This window comes from Colius striatus, chromosome 1 (assembly GCF_028858725.1).
Source record: "Colius striatus isolate bColStr4 chromosome 1, bColStr4.1.hap1, whole genome shotgun sequence".
NCBI lineage: Eukaryota > Metazoa > Chordata > Aves > Coliiformes > Coliidae > Colius > Colius striatus.
In genome coordinates, this window is record NC_084759.1 from 127,444,623 (window position 1) to 127,465,476 (window position 20,854).

Below are 20,854 nucleotides of genomic sequence, written 5' to 3' on the forward strand. Positions count from 1 at the left end.
TATTTTGCTAGTTTGCCTTTCGCGGGAGTGAAGGATCTCCACCCGACTCTCCCTCCCATGCGGACTCTCCCCTCAGGAGCTGTCACCGCCCTCAGCGCGCCCTCAGGGGCTGGCCGCCTCGCCCTCGCGGCTGTGGCGCGCGCGCGGAGGGGGGCGGGGAAGCCGGCGGGAGGGGGCGGGGCTCCCGTTCCCAACGCGACCCCGTTTGTTGTGGTCCCGATGAGGAGCTGTTCACGGCTCGCGCCTCGCTGCGGGCCGTTGTCCGCGCAGCGTCGGCGGCCAGTTGTCCTCTCGGCGCCATGAGCAAACTGAGGCTGCAGCGAGACTTGCAGGAGGCTGCCGCTTTGGAGCGGCGGCGGCAGCGGGAGTTACAGCGGCAGAGCCGTATCTTTAACGCTCGAGTCCGGACTATAGGGGTGAGGGCGCGGTTCAAGCCCCTGTCCGGGTCGCGGCGCAGCGGGAAGGGATGGAGTCCGTCCGTCTCCCTCCCCATTCCCATGTGTTCTAAAGAGAGAGGTCTAAAGCAGGACGATTCGCAGGGCCAGTCTGAGGAGGGGGCAGCCGTGCCGGCCCGGGCGGGCAGGGGTGGGGAGCCTGGCTCCGGAGCAGGGTGAGAGGCGCCTGCCCCCCCAGTAACCCGAAGGTGTCTGCGAGCACGGGTAACTCCAGTTGGAGGTGCGGGGAAAACGAGTAAAAACCGTCCCGCTGCGTCTTTTAGGAGGCTGAGGCGCTTTAGAGAAATTGCTCGTGAAAGTGAGTTGATATTTATTCTGTAGGCATCAGTAGCAGTAATTTTTTGCCGTTGTCGCTGGGGGGTGTGTTGCATGCGTGAGATTGTGAGGGGGACTTGTATCTCACTGCTTTAGCGCTTCAAGGACAAGGTTTCATGTTTCCTTAACGGGACAGAAAGTTCAAACCCCATCTTTCAGTATGTATGTAGGAGTTAATTTGTAGTATGCTTCACTTTGAGGTAAATCAGCAACTTTCAAAGTCCATCTCATGCAATATGGCGTAAGTAAGTGATTTTTACCTCTCTACTCTGCCGATACTCCCCTTGTCTGCTTGATTCTCACTAGAAGCTAAAATCGGTGCTGCTTTGAGAGATTTATTGCTGAAAAGGATCTAGCAATTGGTCCCTATTTTGCATCAGGTAAAATAAGACAGATCCATCAGGCCGTGTTTACATACATGAGATTAATTAACATGTCTGGTTTTTGGAGTGGATGTCAGAATGGGAATGCCCCTCAATCTGTGAAGATCTGTGGGGATGATAACTTCATTCTGGTGGGTGTTCTGTAGAATTATCTATGCAGTTTGCGCCCTGAATGTCAGGAAATTACGTTCTATTTTACATCTATTTAAATTTTGGATGCAATAATTTATTTCGTCTTCCTGCAATATGTCCAAAGGCTGACGTTATGATTCTGGGTGTATGGAGACAAGAGTGTTGTGAGGCAAAGTTTAAGCTTCGCTTGTAAAGGATTTTGAGTGCTCTGTGCTAAGGCATATATTATCTAATTGCTGTAGCATTCACTAGCGCAGAGCTAAGTTTAGAATTAATGAAAATAAGTCCAGTCTGTCAACTTCATTGGACTGGTAGAATTTCAACAGATGTCAATTTGATCTATCTTGTCTCAGATACAGAAACGTGTCTCAAGTTAGTAGGATGTCTTCACCTTATCTCTGATGGTGCCTCGGATTAATTCTTCTCAGTCTTATGCAAGAGTCATCATAGTTGTAAAGCAAAGTATCAGTTCCCACTTAACAAACAAGACAGGTCATCCACCTGATACAGCATCCCAATACATACAATATACTTAGGTGGAAGGAGCTAATAACCTTTTTTAACTGATGTGGGATGAGTATAGGAAGATAGTTCAAATTTCTTCACTGGGAAACACATAATTTCTCTGTAAGATGACTCTTCTAGAGCATTAAAAATGAAACGTAAACCATAAATTCTTAGCTAATAAAATAGTTGAGAATTAAATAGCCTATTGTGTACTTCACTGAGCAGTACTGAAGTGTACCATCTGAAGGTCTTTCATAGAATCATATAGGTTGGAAAAGACCTTTAAGATCTAGTCCAACCATTAAACTAGCAATGCCACATCAGCACTAAACATGTGCCTAAGTGTCACATTTACACATCTTTTGAATATCTCAAGGGATGGTGACTCCAGTACTTCCCTGGGATAGCCTGTTCCAATGCCTGACAACCCTTTCACTGAAGACATTTTCCTGATATCCAATCTAAACCTCTCCTGGCACAACCTAAGGCCTTTCATCCTATTGCTTATAACTTGTTAGAAGAGACTGACAACCATCCCTGCCCCCCAAAACCTCCTTTCAGGTAGTTGTAAAAAAAAAGGACAGAATTTCCCAAATACTTTAGCGAAACTAACTTATCAGACAGGTTTTGATAAATCCATTTACAAGTGACAAACATCTAAAATGAAGGAGAGCCCACTGGAGGAATTTTGTAAATATTTTGTTTAGCTTCATTTGGTGTACCTTATTCATTGGCTGAACAATGACTGCTGACAGAAGTGGCTGGGCTTGTACTTTGAAGCTAGGCCAAGTCCAAAGCATGAAGAGTCAACAAATCTGTACAGAGATAAACTATATAAGTATTTCTGTTTGGTTTTAGATTCTTTGCTTTTTCTCTCTCGTCAGTTAGTTGAGGATCTGTCACAAAACTAAAAACATCAAGGTGGTAGTTGATGTAGATACCACAAATCTTTAAGCAAGGGTTCAGTAGTTTAAAAACACAGAAATCATATATTGACTGGAAAGCAGAATGGGAACTGAGTTGATAGGTATTTTTCTTGATTATTACTAGCTCTATTATTACTTTGATTTCTGTGTCTGTTTCCTCTTCACTTACAGATTTCAGAATTTATCCACAGTAAATCTCTCATATTCCCAAAAAAATCAGATGAGTAATACAAATGAAAAATTACTTTCTATTTATATATGAACTATTGTACATAAATATTAGCAGATTGAAAATTGGGTGCTTCAAACTGTTTTAAAGTTAGAGATTTGTTATTTTAATGCTTAAAAGTTAAATCTTTAGCTTCACATGACTAGGAATGGTTCTTTTAGGGATGCATTCTTGTGAAGGGAAAGATATTTGAATGGGAGACAGCTGACAGTGTACCTGCATTCGCACATGCAAGTCAATCCATTGACTTACCTATATTATTGCCAGACACTACAAAGTTGTATTGAATTTCTCTTAACAGCATTTCCTATAGTTATACTGAAAACTTGTCTCAAATGAGACCTCTGAATGAGTTGATATTTAATACTCACAACATTGTTGGTTTTGGACAATGATACCATGTAGAATTTTTTAAGATTGTACCCTGGCTTACAGATCTACCTCTTTGCCTGATTAGTATAGTCAGTACTCCTTTACAGCAGTAAGAATGTGTATTTTCAACCGTGATCTGGTCTTTCTTTCTTGATCTGCATAGTTTTTAGGCAAAGACTATCAAAATAGTTTAGCAACTCTTCAAATTCTTGAAGATTTGACGTTGTTTTTTGACAAATCTTCTACAGAGACAAAAATTTTTTACTAGTTAAAAAAACCCCAACAAAATACAGGTTTCTGCCTATTAATTTGCCACCTTCTGTCAACAAATCTGGGATCTGAATCTTTTGCCTAAAATGTAGGTGTCTGCCACTATCTGGTGGTGTCCCTTAAGATATTATGCTTTGCTCAGGTACTGCTCTCCAGAGATCTGATTATTTTGTAGCGTATCAGTCAGTTTAGACATCTCCAATATCACTGGATATCTCCAATATCTCAGCATGTATCTCAGATGGCACTCACTATTGCATTTGTACAACTACACGGATCCCACTTTATCAGATAAGGCCTGAAAAATTCTTCCCATTCCTCTTTATATCTTTGATGTACTTGTAGTGAACCATCTGTTGTTTTTTTTTTAAATCTGAATTATTACTACTTCTTGTCATCTTGACTATCAAAATACTGACCTGCTTGATAAATGAAAGCAGAACAAGAAAAAAAGTAAAAATGGGAGCTATAATGGGGAAAACATGCTCTGTGTAATGCAGCTTAAAATGTTTACATTTACAGCTCTCTAGATCATGTCAATGTGGTAGTTTCTTCTGATTCAGTGCAAGAATATGCCTATCATTATTAGCAGGATGCAACCAAGAATATTACTGTTTCTGGATTTTCTTTTTATGTCACCTACACTAACCAGGGATGTGAAGTACTCTGTTGGCACTGGTTTATATCTATCTTGTACAACTGTGAATCAATGTATGTTGGCAATGCCTGTGTTTAGTCGTTCAAATACAGTGTCACTTAAAGAACTGCTTTTTTCATTTTAATAGGTTGATAAAGATGCATTGGATACCCAAGTCAAGGACAGGAAAATTCAAGAAGCTGCTGAAAAAGCAAGAAATGAAGAATTTGGTATAGTCGTAGATACTAGAATATTCCTTCATGGATTCCAAGCTGTCATATTTATTTCCCAAATGGAGCCTATCTTCTTGAATCTTGCTGTATAGCTCTTTCTCTGTGAATCTGTGTATCTCTCAATATATACATATCTATAAACACAGTTGTAGACTTTTCTCTAAATTCATACAAACTGAATACTATAATGTATAGCTCTATTTATTTTCATACATTTGCACCTGTACGTTACGGATTTTCCTCAGTATCTTAAGATATATGTTGATGTGGTTAAACTGGTATACATTTACTAATGGTCCAGAATTTTCCATGTTTTCTTTTAATAAGTGTTGACAAGTTCTTTAGAGGCCTGAAGATAATAGAGGCATTTAAAAAAACATCTTGGGTATTTAGTACTTTTCTTTTCAGAACAGTAGTGACAAATTTGTTTGTTTTCTTGTAGAGTAAGCTCACGTTCTGTCTGGCCATTCTTTAATAGAGTGTATAGATTCCATATAATCCTCTATGGGTTATTATTACTAGAAGCATGAGTCATGTACAACAGGGCTGCAAGTAGGAGCCATTGCTGAGTCAGAACGTGTAGACACACAAATATTTCATCTGTGTCCTCTGACCTCAAAAGCCTTTGTGGCCCTCTGTGTTTGGAATGCTTTCCTGTGGTATCATGTGAAAAGGTCCCACAGAGTGAGCTCTCAGTGGGTTTCAAGAAGAGCTAGAATGGAGCTGCCAACTTCCATGCTGTGCTTCTGCGGCCACTTGTGATTTTCCTGGCACAATACCTGTCAGACTTTGACCCCAGGAAGCTGCCATAAGCAGTGTGTAGTCTGGCAATAGAGGAGATTGTCTCTTCTTGTGAATTTTGTTCAAATGGCTAAAATGGCTAGTTTTGGGTGGGTATTTTTTGTTGTTTCTTAATTTTTCTGTAAAACTAAATCAATTACAGCATTTTGATTAAATGAACAAGGGCTGTTAAGCTCTTCAAAAGCTGTTAGTGCCAGCCAATTATTTTAGTGCTATGATTTGAAAAATCATTGGAACTATGAAAGGATTATCTGTATTCCTTTCATTAGGACACTGATTTTTGTTTGTTTCTTAATGAACAACTTGATGTATTTCAGTTGTAACTATAAACTAAAGGGAAGAATTAATATAGAGTACATTTCATGTGTTACTGCAAGTTTTAAGGAAATGAAACATCACTGTTCTAGAAGTGCCTATTATTGCCTTTGTTTCACAGGCATGTATTTCACTGTAACATTAATAAGACAATTGATACCTATACAGGGAATGTAAGTAAATACTACTCATATTTGTATGTTTGCAAGGCTGGTACTCATAGAGAAGATACTCTTTCCTAGGGTACAAAAGTTTAAAGATTTATATTCTATTTATTCCTCTTCAGAATTCTATTTACATGGGCACTTCTATGGCACGTGCACTTCTAAGAGTTGTGTTTTCATTGTGTTCATTTTTCTCTAGCTAATGAAATGAAGAAAAATGACAAGATTGTGTGTATGTTAGAAGAACAACAGAAAAATGATATCAGAAACATAAATAAGGCTATCTGTGAATTTCAGAAGAATTTTCAGCAGCCAGAAACAAGACGTGAATTCGATCTGTCTGATCCACAAGCCCTAAAGAAGGATAGACCTGCTCGGCTTTCGGACGATGACCCTCGATGTACAGTATCTGGCTTGCAGAAGTTTATGGGTGAAGACTTAAACTATGATCAGAGGATGAAGTTTCAGAAGGAACAGTCAAGAGAATGGTATCTTCAGCAACAGAGAGATTGGAAGAATGCATTAGCTGATCAAAAATTTGCAGGTAAGTAACAAAAGAAGACAATAATGTTGTAATCTGCTTTTTCTGAAATGCTGATTTATCTGACATGGTATAGCCTATGGTGTCAGATTCTGACATAGCAGTATTTTAGTATTTGCAATATTCAGCTTTTAGAAATAATGCATCAGTTCTTACTTTACAATGTATTCAGTATCTCAATAAATCTGTATTTAATAATGTGATGGTTTAATTTCGCTTTTATATCTAAATTGAGTATCAGGGCATTTTGAGAAACCATTTATGTTTTGCATGCTAGGTGCTTTGTTTACTTTATCAGACTAAAATGTCTAATCTTTACTGTTCTAGAGCAGACAAAATAATACTGATTTTTCTTTTACAGTTTGTCAGGCAACATTTTTTTTCTGTGGTACTTAACATACTTTTTCATTTTAACTCTAACTGTTAAGAAAAGATGGATTTCATGAATCATCTGAAATTCCAAGAGAGAAAACTTCAGTGGTAGGATTTGAAAATAGTTATGTAATTCATTTTACTACATATATAGCTCCTATCTCTCTCTGTATATCCACCTATGTCTTTCTTTCTCATAGTGGCTTAGTTGTGGCACATCATGTCTATGAATATTAACTAAATTTCATTTTAATCTAATTTAGATGATCTTTTTGACAAGAATAGAATTGCAGTTGACCAAAAGATTATGGAGCTACAACGAAAAGAAGAAGAAAACAGACGTGCTGTTTGTGCAGCTACTAAAGATTTCAATAGAACCCAGGTAGATTAGTTTGGGGTTTGTTTGTTTTTTTTTAAAAAGTGGAAACAGAAGGAAAATAAGACGTGCAAAAGTACAATGAGTAATGATGTTTTCACAGAAGTTTCCTAGCACTAACTTCCAAGGTTGTTTTAGTAATTGGAAGGTACTCACTTTGTCCTCTCCAAGGATCTAGCCATCTTCTATCTAGTTACCCTCTGTCAAAATTCACCCCTCTGGTTTTGAGCTTGTTGACCAAAGGACAGCAACAACTGCCCCATCTGTCAGACACTTTTAGGCTGTTAACTGGGGTATGTACAGCAAAAGCCTTCCATGCTTCCTTCTGGTTTTATCAGTCATGGGATAATCTTAGTTATGTCTACTTGCTTTTTTTTTTTCTTGTGTAGAAACATTGCTACTAGTAGCTTTTTGTCTTTATTGCTTATGTTGATTCCCTATGACCACTGTTTTTTAACTCATTGACTGCTTCCTTGCTATTTGTGTGCTATATCTTGGTTGTTTAGCAAGCATGTCCTTTGGAACCTGTTGAAACAGGACATGAACCTTTATCTATCTGTTTTTCTACCATATTCTATCATGTTCCAGTCCTTTATCTTACTACACAGATTGGGATTTTTTTTTTCTGTTAAGCTTATAAGTACAGTTGGATGCTACATGGATGCTGTTAGTTTAGTTAAACTATATTTGGTGTGACTTAGCTTTCAATTTATTAATTGACATCAAAATAAGCCACGTTAAAATTACCTACAGCAAATATGATATCTTGGGGTTTAAGTATTTAAGTATGGATGTCTTCATGTAAGTGTTTCTTGAGCCTTTCAGAGCACATTTGGCTTATAATTTTTTTATAGGTACTCAAGGTAGATGAAAAGGTTTTTGCTGCTTGAAATCATGGCTTCTAAAATACTTCTGAAACTTCTATTTTAGATGAGTAGCCACAGAAATACCCTTAGTGGCTGGTGCACTTAGGGTAGTAGTAGTATCCCAAATTAATTGTTCTCATACCAATTGATTCCATGTAAAAATTTCAAATCTGGGATAGGGTTTGGGGATGAGGTGGGAAGTTTCTGTATAGTATGTTGTTTCATATTTGGGCATATTCATTCTACTCATGTGCATATTAAATATATATAGAAGTCACGCTCCTTTTTTATTTCTGACATAAGGGCATGATAATGGAGGTTGGGGCAACAGCCTTTAGTTATTTTTGTCCCTTACTATGCTGTATAGATTGAGTTACAGCTTGCAGCTCCTTTTCTTTATAAAGTAGTTACTTAAGTTTATTTTTTTGTTTGTTTTAGACCGTGATACTCTTTTCATCTTTTCTTCTATTTTTTGATGAATGGTTGAGAAAAGCTCTTCTTTTTTCCTTGAAATGATGTTCTGGCACAGTTGCTGCTTTCCTTTATTAAACATAAAAACCAGAAGTTTCAGGTTGCTTGATCTTTCAGTGATGTTTTCTTGAAGAGAAAACTATGTTACAGAGAGGATTTCTATACATTTTTTCCCCAAGAGAGAAAATCAAGGCATTCAGCCTTAGAATGAATTTCACACAAGAGAGCTCTTTATCTGACCTCAAATGTATTGAAAAGGAGTCTGTAGCAGTTTCAGCATTCTGAGTAGCTGAAGACCTTAACCTTTTGAGGGTATAGTCTCACAGTGCATTTTGCTCTACACACAAATATGTGAGTTCTCTTTTGCCAGTATCTTTAGGGGATGTAATTTGGTTTTCTTTTTTGTTAAAAAAACAAACAAAAAAAATTAATATAAAAGCCAGCAAGTTATGTACTTCTTCAGGAGAAACATGTTTTGGTCAGTGTACTAGTCAGTTAGTAAAGAGACCCCAACTCCACGCCTTGTGCTGGATGTCTCAGAGCTTCACAGACCACTTACTAGTAAGATTTGATGTTGCTGCTCATGGGGACAGTGGTTCAGATTCTTCTGCTTACCGTAATGCTTACCAAAGACACTGAAGTGCTGGAGCATGTCCAGAGGGGCAATGAAGCTGCTGAGGGTCTTGGAGAACAGGTCTTACAAGTAGCAGCTGAGGGAGCTGGGGATGTTTGGGAGCTGGGGATGTTTAGCCTAGAGGAGGCTGAGAAGAGATATGATTGCTCTTTACAGCTACCTGAGAGGTGTAGCGAGGTGGGGATTAATCTCTTCTCTCCAGTAACAAATGATAGGACACAAGGAAATGGGCTGAAGTTGCGCCAGGGGATGTTTAGGTTGGACATTAGGAAGAATCTTTTCACCAAGAGGGTTGTTAAGCATTGGAACGGGCTGCCCAGGGAGATGGTAGAGTCACCATCCCTGGAGATATTCAAAACAGGCATAGATGAGGTACTGAGGGATATGGCTGAGTTTAGTAATGGGCTTGGCAGTGTTAGATTAGTGGTTGGACTGGATGATCTTAAAGGACTCTTCCAACCATAATGATTCTATATTACCATTGCTAATGAATTTATTGCTGACAAGCTTATTGCTAATGTTTGTTCTGTTCTTCCGGAATTAATTAGCAGGATAATTAATTGATTATATGCTTGGTACGATATTTCCCACTGGTGAATAATCCTGCACTGTAAACGTGTGCATGATGTCTAGAAAATGAATGCTATCCTTTCTCTCAGATGTGTTAACCTGGAACACCAATTTTGCTTTTGTTTTTGGTATAAGAGAAGACTTCTTCTAGCTTAAACTGCCAGTTTCATACTCATGGTATGAATTATTTCAGCAGGAATGACTCTTAATCATTTTAATTTGACAAGACAGCTTTCTTTCCAGTCCTACCTGTCATTCCAGCCTAGCTTCTTTCCTGTCCAGACTTGCATTCCAGTCCTGACTAGAATACTGGTTTTTTTACTTCTATCAATATGATTGTGATTCCATAGCAGAATCTTTCTATTGCAGAAGGAGGTTCCTCACTAAGGATAATAACACTTGGGAATGTCCAATTTAGCAATACAGTGATAGACTGATTGTGTTCTTGAAATCAGAAAGAAGTGTCTTCCTTGCTATGTATAGCACAGGACTTAAATCCTTTTCAAGGCACTGTGCAGATAATGCTAAGAAAATGAGAGGATGGGATTACAAAGGATTCTGTGATGTAATGACCTCATATTGTTAACAATCCTATAGACCTTCTGCCCTTAGAATTTATTCCTGGGCATACCAAAACAGCTTGATAGCTTTCCTGAAGGTGTTGTTGTCATGCTTCTGCAGGGGGGGTTGGACTGGATGATCTCTGGAGGTGCCTTCCAACCCCACCATTCTATGATTCTACGGACATTGGTGTTATTATTTTGGCTCCTTATTCATTCAATATGCCATTACTAACAGATTCAGAGCCAGTAGCCACTTTAGAGAAATAACTGTTCAGACTTAGAGTAAATAATGAATTTAGAGCCTTTGATTTTTGGGTTTTTTTTTCACCTGAAATGAAATATTTGAATGCCTAAACATAGGATGGTCACTTTTTATCATCCTTTGAAGTGTGCTGGACAATTGTCTTTTATCACTCACATCCTATTCTTGATATGCAATATATAGAATCATCAGTATTTCACCATTTTTACAACATTTTCAAGCATGAAGAAACATAGTGCATGTACTGATTTTTAATAGACTTTGCTATGCACAAGTTCTTAGCTTGGATATGCTGGATGTGCAATTCTCTACTATGACAAAAATATCTGTATAATTATAGACAAGGGAATTCTATTTACTGTACAAATGAATAATGCATCTTTCACAGGTTCCTAAGACTGGATAGGTCACTGTCATTATCTGTGAGCTTTATGACTCAGTGATAAGGACTTCAGAAGCTGCATATCACTTTAGTCATTTATTGGCAGCAGTTGGTTCCTCACACACTTGAAACCTGGTGTTATTCTAAGCACATGAAGTCTTGGCTCTGTGATGCTTCTATGTGCATTTCTTCTTTTGCTTTATGACTTAAATCAACAGCAAAAACAAGTATTTGGTAGTAGGAAAGATATATAATGTTTGATCACAAATCAAAACACAGGAAGGAGCATGTGTTTGTGCATGCTACACCAACAAATTGTATTTTCTTTGATGTTTGACTTGATAGGTTAAATCTGATGCATTTTCAGAGTTTAAAATCTTTTGTTTGTAGTGTCATTAACCATCACATAATAGTGCTACACACATAGGTACGCACAGAGCTGGGAATTTCCTCCAGTAAGATTCCCAGGCAGCTCAGAAATTTTTGTCTATCCCTCTTGCTGAAAATGTTAGCGTTACAAGGTCAAAGTGGTTTTTCTGGATCTATTGCTAGATCACAGTGGTGTGGCATTAGTAAAGTGATCTACATGTCAACCCTCAAGGCAAGTAATTATGTGGGGTCCATCCAAAATTACTTTCTATTAAATATGATTTACTTTGGAGTGTTTTCAGAACTAAAAATAATTGTTCTAATTCAGAGTATTGGTAAGTTAACATACCAAGATATTCTGGTTCAGTATCCCAAAAATGTTGGATGATTGAAAATCTTTGAGCTTTTTGTTTTCTTTTTTTGTTGGAAATTGTAATATCATAGTTCCTTTCATTTTATCATTGACTGTCCTGGAGAAAAAAAATAGCTTAAAGGAAGCACATTTTGGATTAAAAAAATTACTTTAAAATTCTGGTAAAAATTTTACTCACTGACTTCAGTGACACGAAAAAGCAGCCTTTAGTTTCCAATGTATTATTCTGTGTTGTAATGGCAGAAACAGTAACTACTGGTTCTGAAGCTGATGTTTTACCACTTGAAATTTGATTTGCTTGAATTGTTCCATTTGTCTACAAGTAGATATTTTTTTCTTGCTCTAGAGCGTACCTTTCTATTAGATGGCTAGTAAATATTTTTATGATGATATTTTCTGCATCTTCTAAGTTGAATTGTGGCTTAGCTAATTTATAGTTGAAAAAAAAATAAAAGGAATTTATCTTGTATTACTTTGTTTGCACATCATATAATTTTATTATTTTAATGCAAACTACAAGCCTGTTTTCAGCCATGGAATTTCTTAATCTAGGATAATATTATTTGTCATTTGTTCTTCTGTCCAGTCCTTGACAGATAGCTGTACATGTTTGCTTGGAGCAAATACAAGTCACTTTTTGACAGTCTCCAGGCCTCATGCTTGGGAAAACTCTCGTCATCCAAACTTGAAGTCCATAAGTACAAATGTAGAGATAAACTCAGTCTCCTCTGATGGCATAGATCGCTGGGATTCCTCTCCATAATATTTGCAAAGGACCAGATTCCCACCTGTGTGTCTCGATAGTCTTGTCATTCGAAGTCGTTTATATTTTCTGGTTATATACGTGTGTCAACCAGTGAGCTACTAATCATGAAGAGAAGTACAGAGATGTTCTATGTAACTCGTAAAGTGAATATTCTCAAGCCAGTGATTTTTGAACACAACGTGACAGTCTTGGACAAACTGAAAACGTAGGTATCCACTGTTTATTTGCAGTCAAGATATACGCATATATATGCATGTGCAAGAGACAGGTCTGATAACCTGTGCTCTTTGTGCCCTAGCAAGAAGGAAAGATATTACTTAACCTCTATCCAGATGGAAGTTGACATTGTGCATTGTTTCAGATGATTTAATTTACAGATTCCAGAAATGAGACGGGAGTAGAAACAGATGAGGCATACCATTATCATTCTACTTCAAATTAGTTTATTTAGTCCAATTCCTCTTTGGAAAGTAATTACTTTAAAATAAAATCATCATATTAGCTTTCTGGAGTTTTATAAGGGGAAAATTTCCTCTAAACAGGAGACTATGACCTTATGGTAGGCGTTAGGAACAGTGACTTCTACAGGAAATACATATTATGATGTCTAATATTACAAGTACCTTTACATAATACGATTCAAGTTTGCATTTTGCATCAGCAAAGGGAGCAGATTCAAGACTGCATCTTCAGGCTCAACATAGGCATCTCCTGTCTGTTTGTTTGGAGTGCTTAACCATGCTCTCTCTCTAGATTTGGTATACAATATAGATCAAGGCTAGTAATTCAAAATTCAATTTTTTTTTCATAAATTTCTTGCTTAGAAGAAATACCTTCTCTATTGGGTCTATATTGGCATCCATATATCAGCTGATGTTTGCTTGTGGATAAATGTGAAAATACTTTGTATTTCATTCTGGCTTTTCCTCTAAAACAATTTTTTTGTTCCCTGACTATTTGCTGTATCTGGTATGACAACATCAAAGAAATGTATACTATTAGATTTTTTATCTTAGCCATTAAGACCATGATCATAGTGTTAGCACATGATGCTGTTGACAACTGTATACAAGTTAGAAAGAAATCTGTGATGATATACTAACTTAGTATTTTCTCTTGGAAACACTTATCAGTTCTCTTCTTTCACTGAATTTAGGCTGCTGAACTAGCTGAGAGAAAGAAGTTGGAAAAATATCAAAAAATGAAAGATGACATGGATGAAATTACCAGCCTTCTTCAAGGAGACTTACTTTCTGAAAACCCTGAACAAGCAGTTAGTTCCTTTGGTAGACATCGTGTGATCACAGATCGTTGGAAGGGAATGAGTCAGGATCAGCTGATGGCAATCCGTTACTCTCAACAGCAACAAGTTCTAGAGAAAATGGTATTTGAGCTTCCATGCATACTCTGTATTCCTGGTTTTTGTATCATAGGCAATGTTTGTAAAAGAAAGTATTGTTTTCCTTGCATGTTCCATTGTAAGACTGTGTTTTCCATTGATCTGAATTTTACCCAAACTTTAATCGATGAAACTGAACAGTGTCTCTGAAGCAGCTGGGAAATGTTATGGAGCAGCAGAAGTGGGCTGGAGCCCTGGAGTTAGGCTGTGAGGAAAGCTGCTATGGACTCCAGAGCCAGGGAGCTTGGGGGATCTTGAGGCATTGCCTATCATGGCCTAGCTGAGGAGCAAAGTCCTGCACTGCCTGAGACCCTGGTGCTGTTCAGGACTTGAGACTACCTGCAAGGGATGAGCAGGAGTCAGCTGCTCCATAGAGAAAGTAGAGCCAGGAGCTGAGGGTGAAAGCAGAGCAGGCTGGAGCAGTGTCCCCATGCTTGAGGGTACTCGAGCAAGACAAATACAGCAAGTACAGTGATCCTGCTCATGCATACACAATAGTCTTAAAAGTCCATGAATGCAACAGGATTTCCTTTCTACCATCCCATACAACTAGGAGCCATGCTCTGGGATAGAATTACAACAGAAAAACTAAATATTGCTAGTAATTGCTGCTGTAAAGGTGTATAGAAGTAGGCACTCAACATGAATAAATCTACCCTTCCTATGCAGTCACAGGTATACAGTCCTAGGTATTGTGAAGTAGGAAGCTACGTACCTCATTCAGTGCAGAGGCTGGATTCATAACAGCTAATGAATAGCTTTTCCAGTATATTTTTAATCCCTGCAATACTGTATGTTAAACTGTGCCTTATCTACTATTGTTATTAAAGCTGATGATGACAGAATTACCATTTTTTTATCTTTCCTGTAACTCTAAAGTGAACCCATTCAAATAATTAAGCTGGCAGAAAATGAGCCCTACCAAGACAGGTGATTTTACAGATGTGATGGAAGAGAAGAGAGGAAAAACCAGTTTGGGTCTACACATCTGGTGTTGGTGGCTCAGTTAGTATACTAAGTTAGGCATATTCTAAGCCATACTGGTGTTTATTATCTTCTATCCTCAAGAAGCTGCAACTCTTGTTAAGAACTTTAAAACCCCAAAACAATAAAAAACTGTTTTGCTGCTCTGGGTTTTTAGATATTGAAAATATGTCAGAAAGAAATAATAATCTAGCAATTAACTTACTTCTGCCAGGCAGCAGATCCTAATTTTCTTACCTTGTGCAGAGGCAGGAGTCAGTCTTGCTGTCTGGAAAAGGATAGTTTTCTCATCTGCAGCCTCTTGCTTCTGCAAGAAGTAACACATGGTCTCCTGCCTGTTTTGGAGGTGCTTACTTTTTCTTCCTATTTCATATTCTACCCCTAGTGTTCAGTAAAGGCAAGCAAGTTTGTTTGGATGAATTTACCAGTCAGACTTTATATAGACTGTTTCATCTTTGAACAAAGAGAAAAGAAAGCTTTGTTGTTGTTGTTCCTGTAGAGAGTAAAAGAGGAAGAACGACGAAGAGATGCTGAATGGGACAGACAAAGCCTGCAGACTGCGAGAGCACAGGTCCTTTTAGAGCGGCACCAACAACGACAGAATCGGGAATGCCGACGGGCTTTAGATAATGTAAATGCAGAGCTGTCACAGGAGCAGAAATCAAAGTAAGTAGCATATGAGTTTTCTTCTAAAATAGTCTTTACTATTAACACAGCAGCTTGGCTTTCAAAGAGCTTTTTTACTTGTGTTGCTTGTTACCTTTTAAATAGACTTATTACAAGTTTATACTTTAACAAAAAAATCAACAATTCATCTCAGCTTCTTTTCAGTACTATTTAAACAACCTTCAAAGAATAAGTTATGATTGTTGCTGACTTACATGTGTCAATTAGTAACTGGAATTCTTAAAATGTTCCACTAACAACAGATGTTTTATATAGATAGTGAGATAGATAATAAATACAATTAACTGTGCAAACAATTATTAGGTGTAATTATCACGTGTAAAGCAGTGCGTGTTTCTTTAATTTTCTTTAGTTTCAGAAGCAAAAATGAATGAGTGTCAGTAGAACTGCTAGTTTCTGGTAGTTCAGGGTCAAGCTAATGGCACAAACAAAACTTTTCCGTTATGTATGACAAAACTAGATGATTCTTCAGCTACCCACTGGACATGTCTTGGTGGACAGCCCTTGTGTCTGCTCTTAATGGGAAAAGAGGAAAAGAAGTTTGCTGTATTGAGACGTGGCATACATTTTACATTAAATACCATTTCTAATAATCCCAAATTTTATGAGCATTTTATGAATGTTTATGCATAACATCGTCTTCAGATTTCTCAGGTTGCTTCTCTATTATAATAAGAAAACATTTACTAACTCTATCTTTTTTATTTATTGCTAGGAACATTTATCTTAAAGAAGAAGAATATTCAAATTTTCCAACAGAGCAGTATTATGCACAATTTAATACAACCAGTCGATGACATTCTGGATAAATCAACCTGAAATACACAGACATTTGTAGACATATTAAAAAATTTAATTGAGTAATACCATGTTTTATTATTTTTATCTGTTCCTCACCCTGTTAAAACAGTGCACTCAAACTAAAGAACAGTCTGGTGACCCACTTCTATTCTAAGAAGAGGAAAACATTGTAATAATTGAAAAACATTCTTGTTTTTATAAAGTAGATTCAATAATAGGTTGACTATCGTAATTTGGGCTTAACTGAAATACATTATTCTTCCCTTTAAAAATCATTTTCTGGGAAGGAGTCACAATTCAAAATAAAATGCTATTTTATACAACTTGGTCAGAATGCAGTGCTGTCTGATAGAGATCATAAGCAATGCAGATGCTATGGGAGTGAAGAAAGATGACATAGGCAGAAAGTTTTGAGTTTGGTTGGTTATTTGGTTTCTTTTGTTTTTTTAAGAAACAAAATGGCCAGACACAAACGCAAGTAAAGAGAAAGAAATGGACAAGTTGGGTGAAAATATTGCTTTTATTTCCTGAATAGTAGAAATAAAAAGAGAAGATTTCAATAGTTACTGAGGTGATAATGGCACTGATGCATGACAAAGAAATGGAATGTGTGTTATAAGTGGGGAAAAGCATGGGGAAAAATATACCTACATACACCATCACCATGAGAAATAATGGAGAAAATTCAAGGGCAGTGTGCCTCTAAAGGAGGGTGTAGGGAGAGTTTGCAGGTATGATGGAAGAGAGGAAAAAGCAGTCATACACCAAGCAAAATCATAGAGCAAAATCTTAGCTTGTGCAGGGTAATTCAGGGAAAATTTGCTTCACATCTTTGTTGTTACAGCACTGACTTAGCAATGGAAGAGAGTCAACATTTGAAAAATGAGTAAGGGAATCACAAAGGAAGAAAATATGGAGAAGCACTGCATGAAACTAACTGCACAACAGAAAGGAATCATAGAGACAACTAGAAAATGAAATCTTGAAGGGAAAGAGGTGATATACAGGGGACTGGGAAAAGGCTTAGAAAATTAATGATCGAAAACAGAAGAGAGATGAGAGATTCTGCCTAATATCCAAGAACTCTTTTTGAAGAAGTTTTTTTGAACAAATTTTCTACAGTTTTGAACCCTTAATACAAATAGGGCATTTATGAGAAATTATCTCAAAACAAGTATGTGTAGCTTGCCAGAATCTCCTGTGTATACTTGGGATAAAAACATCATGTTGATATTGACATGGAGTCCACTCCTTGTTCTTTGTATCAGGGGAAGTGATAACTTTGAATTCTGTTGAAATAGGTTGAAGATTACTACACCAAGCTAAGTAGGAAAGATATTTAAAGAAACACAGACTGAGGTGAACTCAAATGAGTTATTCTTGTCTTTGTGAAAATAATGAATAATGCATAGTTCTCAAGATAGATATTAGGAGATGTTTGAATGAAGCATTCTTTGAGAGGGCACTGTTCAAACAGGTCTGTTTGCATTCCTTGAAAGGGGACTCCTTTCAAACAGATCTGTTTGCTCAGCTGAAGTACTTACTGGCCCTGTGGGATCAGGCTGAAATGACTAATTACCATTTTGAACCCCATAATAGCAACAGGGGCTTGGAAAAGACCGTCTTTTTAATCCCTTTAGATGGAGAGAAAGAAAAAAATCAAGAGAATATAAAAACGAGTAAAGAAGTGTCTTGGGACAGGATAACTCATGGCAAAAAGATACATCCCAATTTCAGTATATTGATACAACTGGAACTAACTGCAGTATAGATAGAAACTATGTAAAAAAAGTAATGTGGCTGGAATATAGGAACCAAAGAGTGTGTTATTCAGAAAAGATGGAAAATGCAGCTGAGAAGTGATCTCACTTGCACTGTTAATCATGAGTTGGACTACAAAGAAGTAAGAAAGGATGGTATTCAAGAGATTCTAATGTGATAGTATTTGGAGATACATTTATTTGTGAAGCTGGGATTCATACGTGGTAGGATGTCTTGGTAGTATCACTGAATATTGTCTTACATTGACAATCTCAGGAGCATAGGTACTTTTTTTAGAATAAACAGGCCATCAAGTGCGGTGGGAAGATAAAAAAGTAAGCTATCTATAGTAGTTTCTATTTAACTAAAGTTGTTTTGATCTGTTTTGAATATCTCAGGCTGAGACTTTTTTTAACTAAAGTTTTAGTAATCTGACAGAAAAATTAATAAAGTGTTGAAAAGTTCATGAAGTTATCTTCAATTGTCCAACTTGTTTGAATAGATGTTTACAGACATGACAGCTGTACAGTTTAACTAAAATATGATGGACCTAATTAAGTGGCATTTGAGGTTCTTTAAGGAATAACTATATGATTAAAGCCTTTTTTGTATTTAACTGCTTACTTGCTTGAAAACTTTACATATGAACTTACAAAAAGCATAGGTTTCTCAGTTGCAAATAAGCCTTTAGATAGAAATTCAAATAAGAAGACTCTTGGCATTTCAGTAATTCCCTGGAAAAATTTCGGCATTATCAATCATATTTGCAAAAACAACTATGCTGCGTTTTACCTATGATTTCAGAATACGAAATATGAAATTTATTTTAGATGTTTAAAAAAGAAGTGCAAAACACATTGTAGAGCACATTCTTAATGTAGCATGGAAAAGGACTGATTAATTTTTGTTCATATTTTATACCAACTTTATTTTGTACTGAAACAAGCCATGTTTTAAGTAGGCATATCCCAGCTCAGTAGACAATGATAACTGTGGTGCAGGAACTTCTGAAACCTGTATAACTCCATAACAAACAAAACATGGACTGGTATCTTCAGCTTTTGAAATGTCACTCTTAACTTTTACTGCTGAAAATTTAAATAAGTAGACAAGTTGTGTTAAAGGAGTATTAACTGATTGTAGGTGCTGATTGAAAATGTATGTTTGTTCCTGCTATTGAGGTCATCTTTTCTTTGTCATATTTATAGACATTTCTAATAAATGCAGCAGTGAAAAAGACGGTATCTTCTGTATGAGGATATGGACAGCTAATGAGAATAGAGACAAATCACTACTGTTGGAAGTGGAGGCCTAGAAAATATTATTTTAAAAATTGTATTTATTTTCCACTTTAAAAAAAAAAGGAGTTAAAACCTGCAAGTACTGCGTAAAAATTCCTAACACTGATCAGTTATTATTACTTTCCTTACAATTAGCCTAATTAATTAGATACAGGTACTACAAAATTGTCCACTTGTTATATGGTCGTCATGGATCATCACTGAAGAAATTTGAGCAAGATGTACAAGCTAGGGTCTGATTTCAGCAAGCAAATGATGATCAGTACCTATGCTGTTTAAACTTGTGTTCTGAATTTTTAAAATTTGCTTGTATCACAGTTTTCTGCACTACTGATATGTATCTTGGATTATTAATCTGAGAAAAGGTATGTCTTTAAAGTTTAAAAAAGATGATAGTGGTTGAATTCGGTCTAGTATTTACTTTTTCGTGGGTTTTTTTTATGCTTGTGTTTTTAATAATTTCATACAGTGTGTGTATAAAAGTTTTTTACTTATTCCTAGGACTATTGAAGAGTGTGGAATTTCATATTAGGGTATTTTCACATGAAACTAAATTTCTTTGAATATTACATATTATATTGTAGCTGAACTTTTAGTTTCTTCCTCTGAAGAGAGTATAACATGAGATTTTTCTTTTTATGTCTCTTTAAAAAGATCAAAGGTTCAAATACTATCACATTTATGGATGTTAATGACAGCAAAATGTGCCCAGCTAATACTCAAAGGCTAATGATTATTCCCTACCTGGTCTAGTCATTTAATCATCTGCTTGAATCTAATGTTGCTATATATTACCTGAACTACATCTGGGACATCCTTTTAACAATATCTCCTTGCCTTTTTTTTTTCAAAGTTTGTATTTCTATACTATCACATATTAAACACTGAATATTAAACATTGACCCTTTTACTTCCACACTGAAAAGGCAAGTATTATCTTTCATGAGCAAGTCACTGCCTATACCTCATAATAAAATTTCACTTGTGGAACTGTGTTTGATTTTAGTTTTTGCTTAAAGCAAGATTCATGTAGCAGAAAGGAATCTTGGGTATACAGGTGAACGTAACCATGTAGGTAAAAGAGTGAAAAGTGAAAGTGAGATTGATAGAATTTACATGCATCTTAGCAAAATGCAAGTCCATGATGATGTTGAGCAGGATAATAGAGGTTACTTTCAGAGAAGAAAACACCAAATTACTCTGAGCTGTTGCAGAAGCGATCAATCTATGTTAATTGACCTTGTTCCCTGCTGCAGGGAATTTCTGCATCCTAAATCTGGAGCAAAGGACTGACCCAAGTAAATTCTTAGCATGAAAGATTATTGTGGCAATCAGTGGGTTTGGATATGTTTATAGTTTCTTAAATTTGGTTGGTATAAGTAGTTTTGTGTTTCACTAGAACATGAACTCACTAATTATATGTAAAAGAGATGTATTTTTTAGTCTTTGTGACATAGTGAAAAGTGCATAATTAAGTCTTTGAAATTACAGTAATGAGTGTGAGCAAATGACCTTCTTCCATTCCTTCTCCTAAAGAGGGACTAGGAAATGTGACATAACAAGTATTCAACTAAGTCATCGTTCTGTCTTTGACGGAGGAATATTAGTTTCCAGCAAACTGTCTCAGGGACTTCCAG

At 36.7% G+C, this 20,854-nt stretch overlaps 1 protein-coding gene across 1 annotated transcript; it reads left to right on the top strand.

Annotated features, from left to right (window-relative positions):
- Positions 1-296: 296 nt before the first annotated feature.
- Positions 297-16,151, top strand: RIBC2 (RIB43A domain with coiled-coils 2). Its single transcript, XM_061988790.1, has 7 exons — positions 297-416; positions 4,375-4,456; positions 5,939-6,283; positions 6,916-7,034; positions 13,441-13,668; positions 15,167-15,333; positions 16,070-16,151. Exons 1-7 carry the CDS (start codon positions 300-302, stop codon positions 16,149-16,151), a joined length of 1,140 nt encoding a protein of 379 aa, XP_061844774.1. The 5' UTR covers positions 297-299.
- Positions 16,152-20,854: the final 4,703 nt, after the last annotated feature.

Coding starts and splice junctions, on each gene's coding strand:
- RIBC2 (XM_061988790.1), top strand. CDS start 300: ATGAGCAAACTGAGGCTGCAGCGAGACTTGCAGGAGGCTGCCGCTTTG. Junction 417..4,374: donor CTCGAGTCCGGACTATAGGG/GTGAGGGCGCGG, acceptor TCATTTTAATAG/GTTGATAAAGATGCATTGGA. Junction 7,035..13,440: donor AAGATTTCAATAGAACCCAG/GTAGATTAGTTT, acceptor CACTGAATTTAG/GCTGCTGAACTAGCTGAGAG.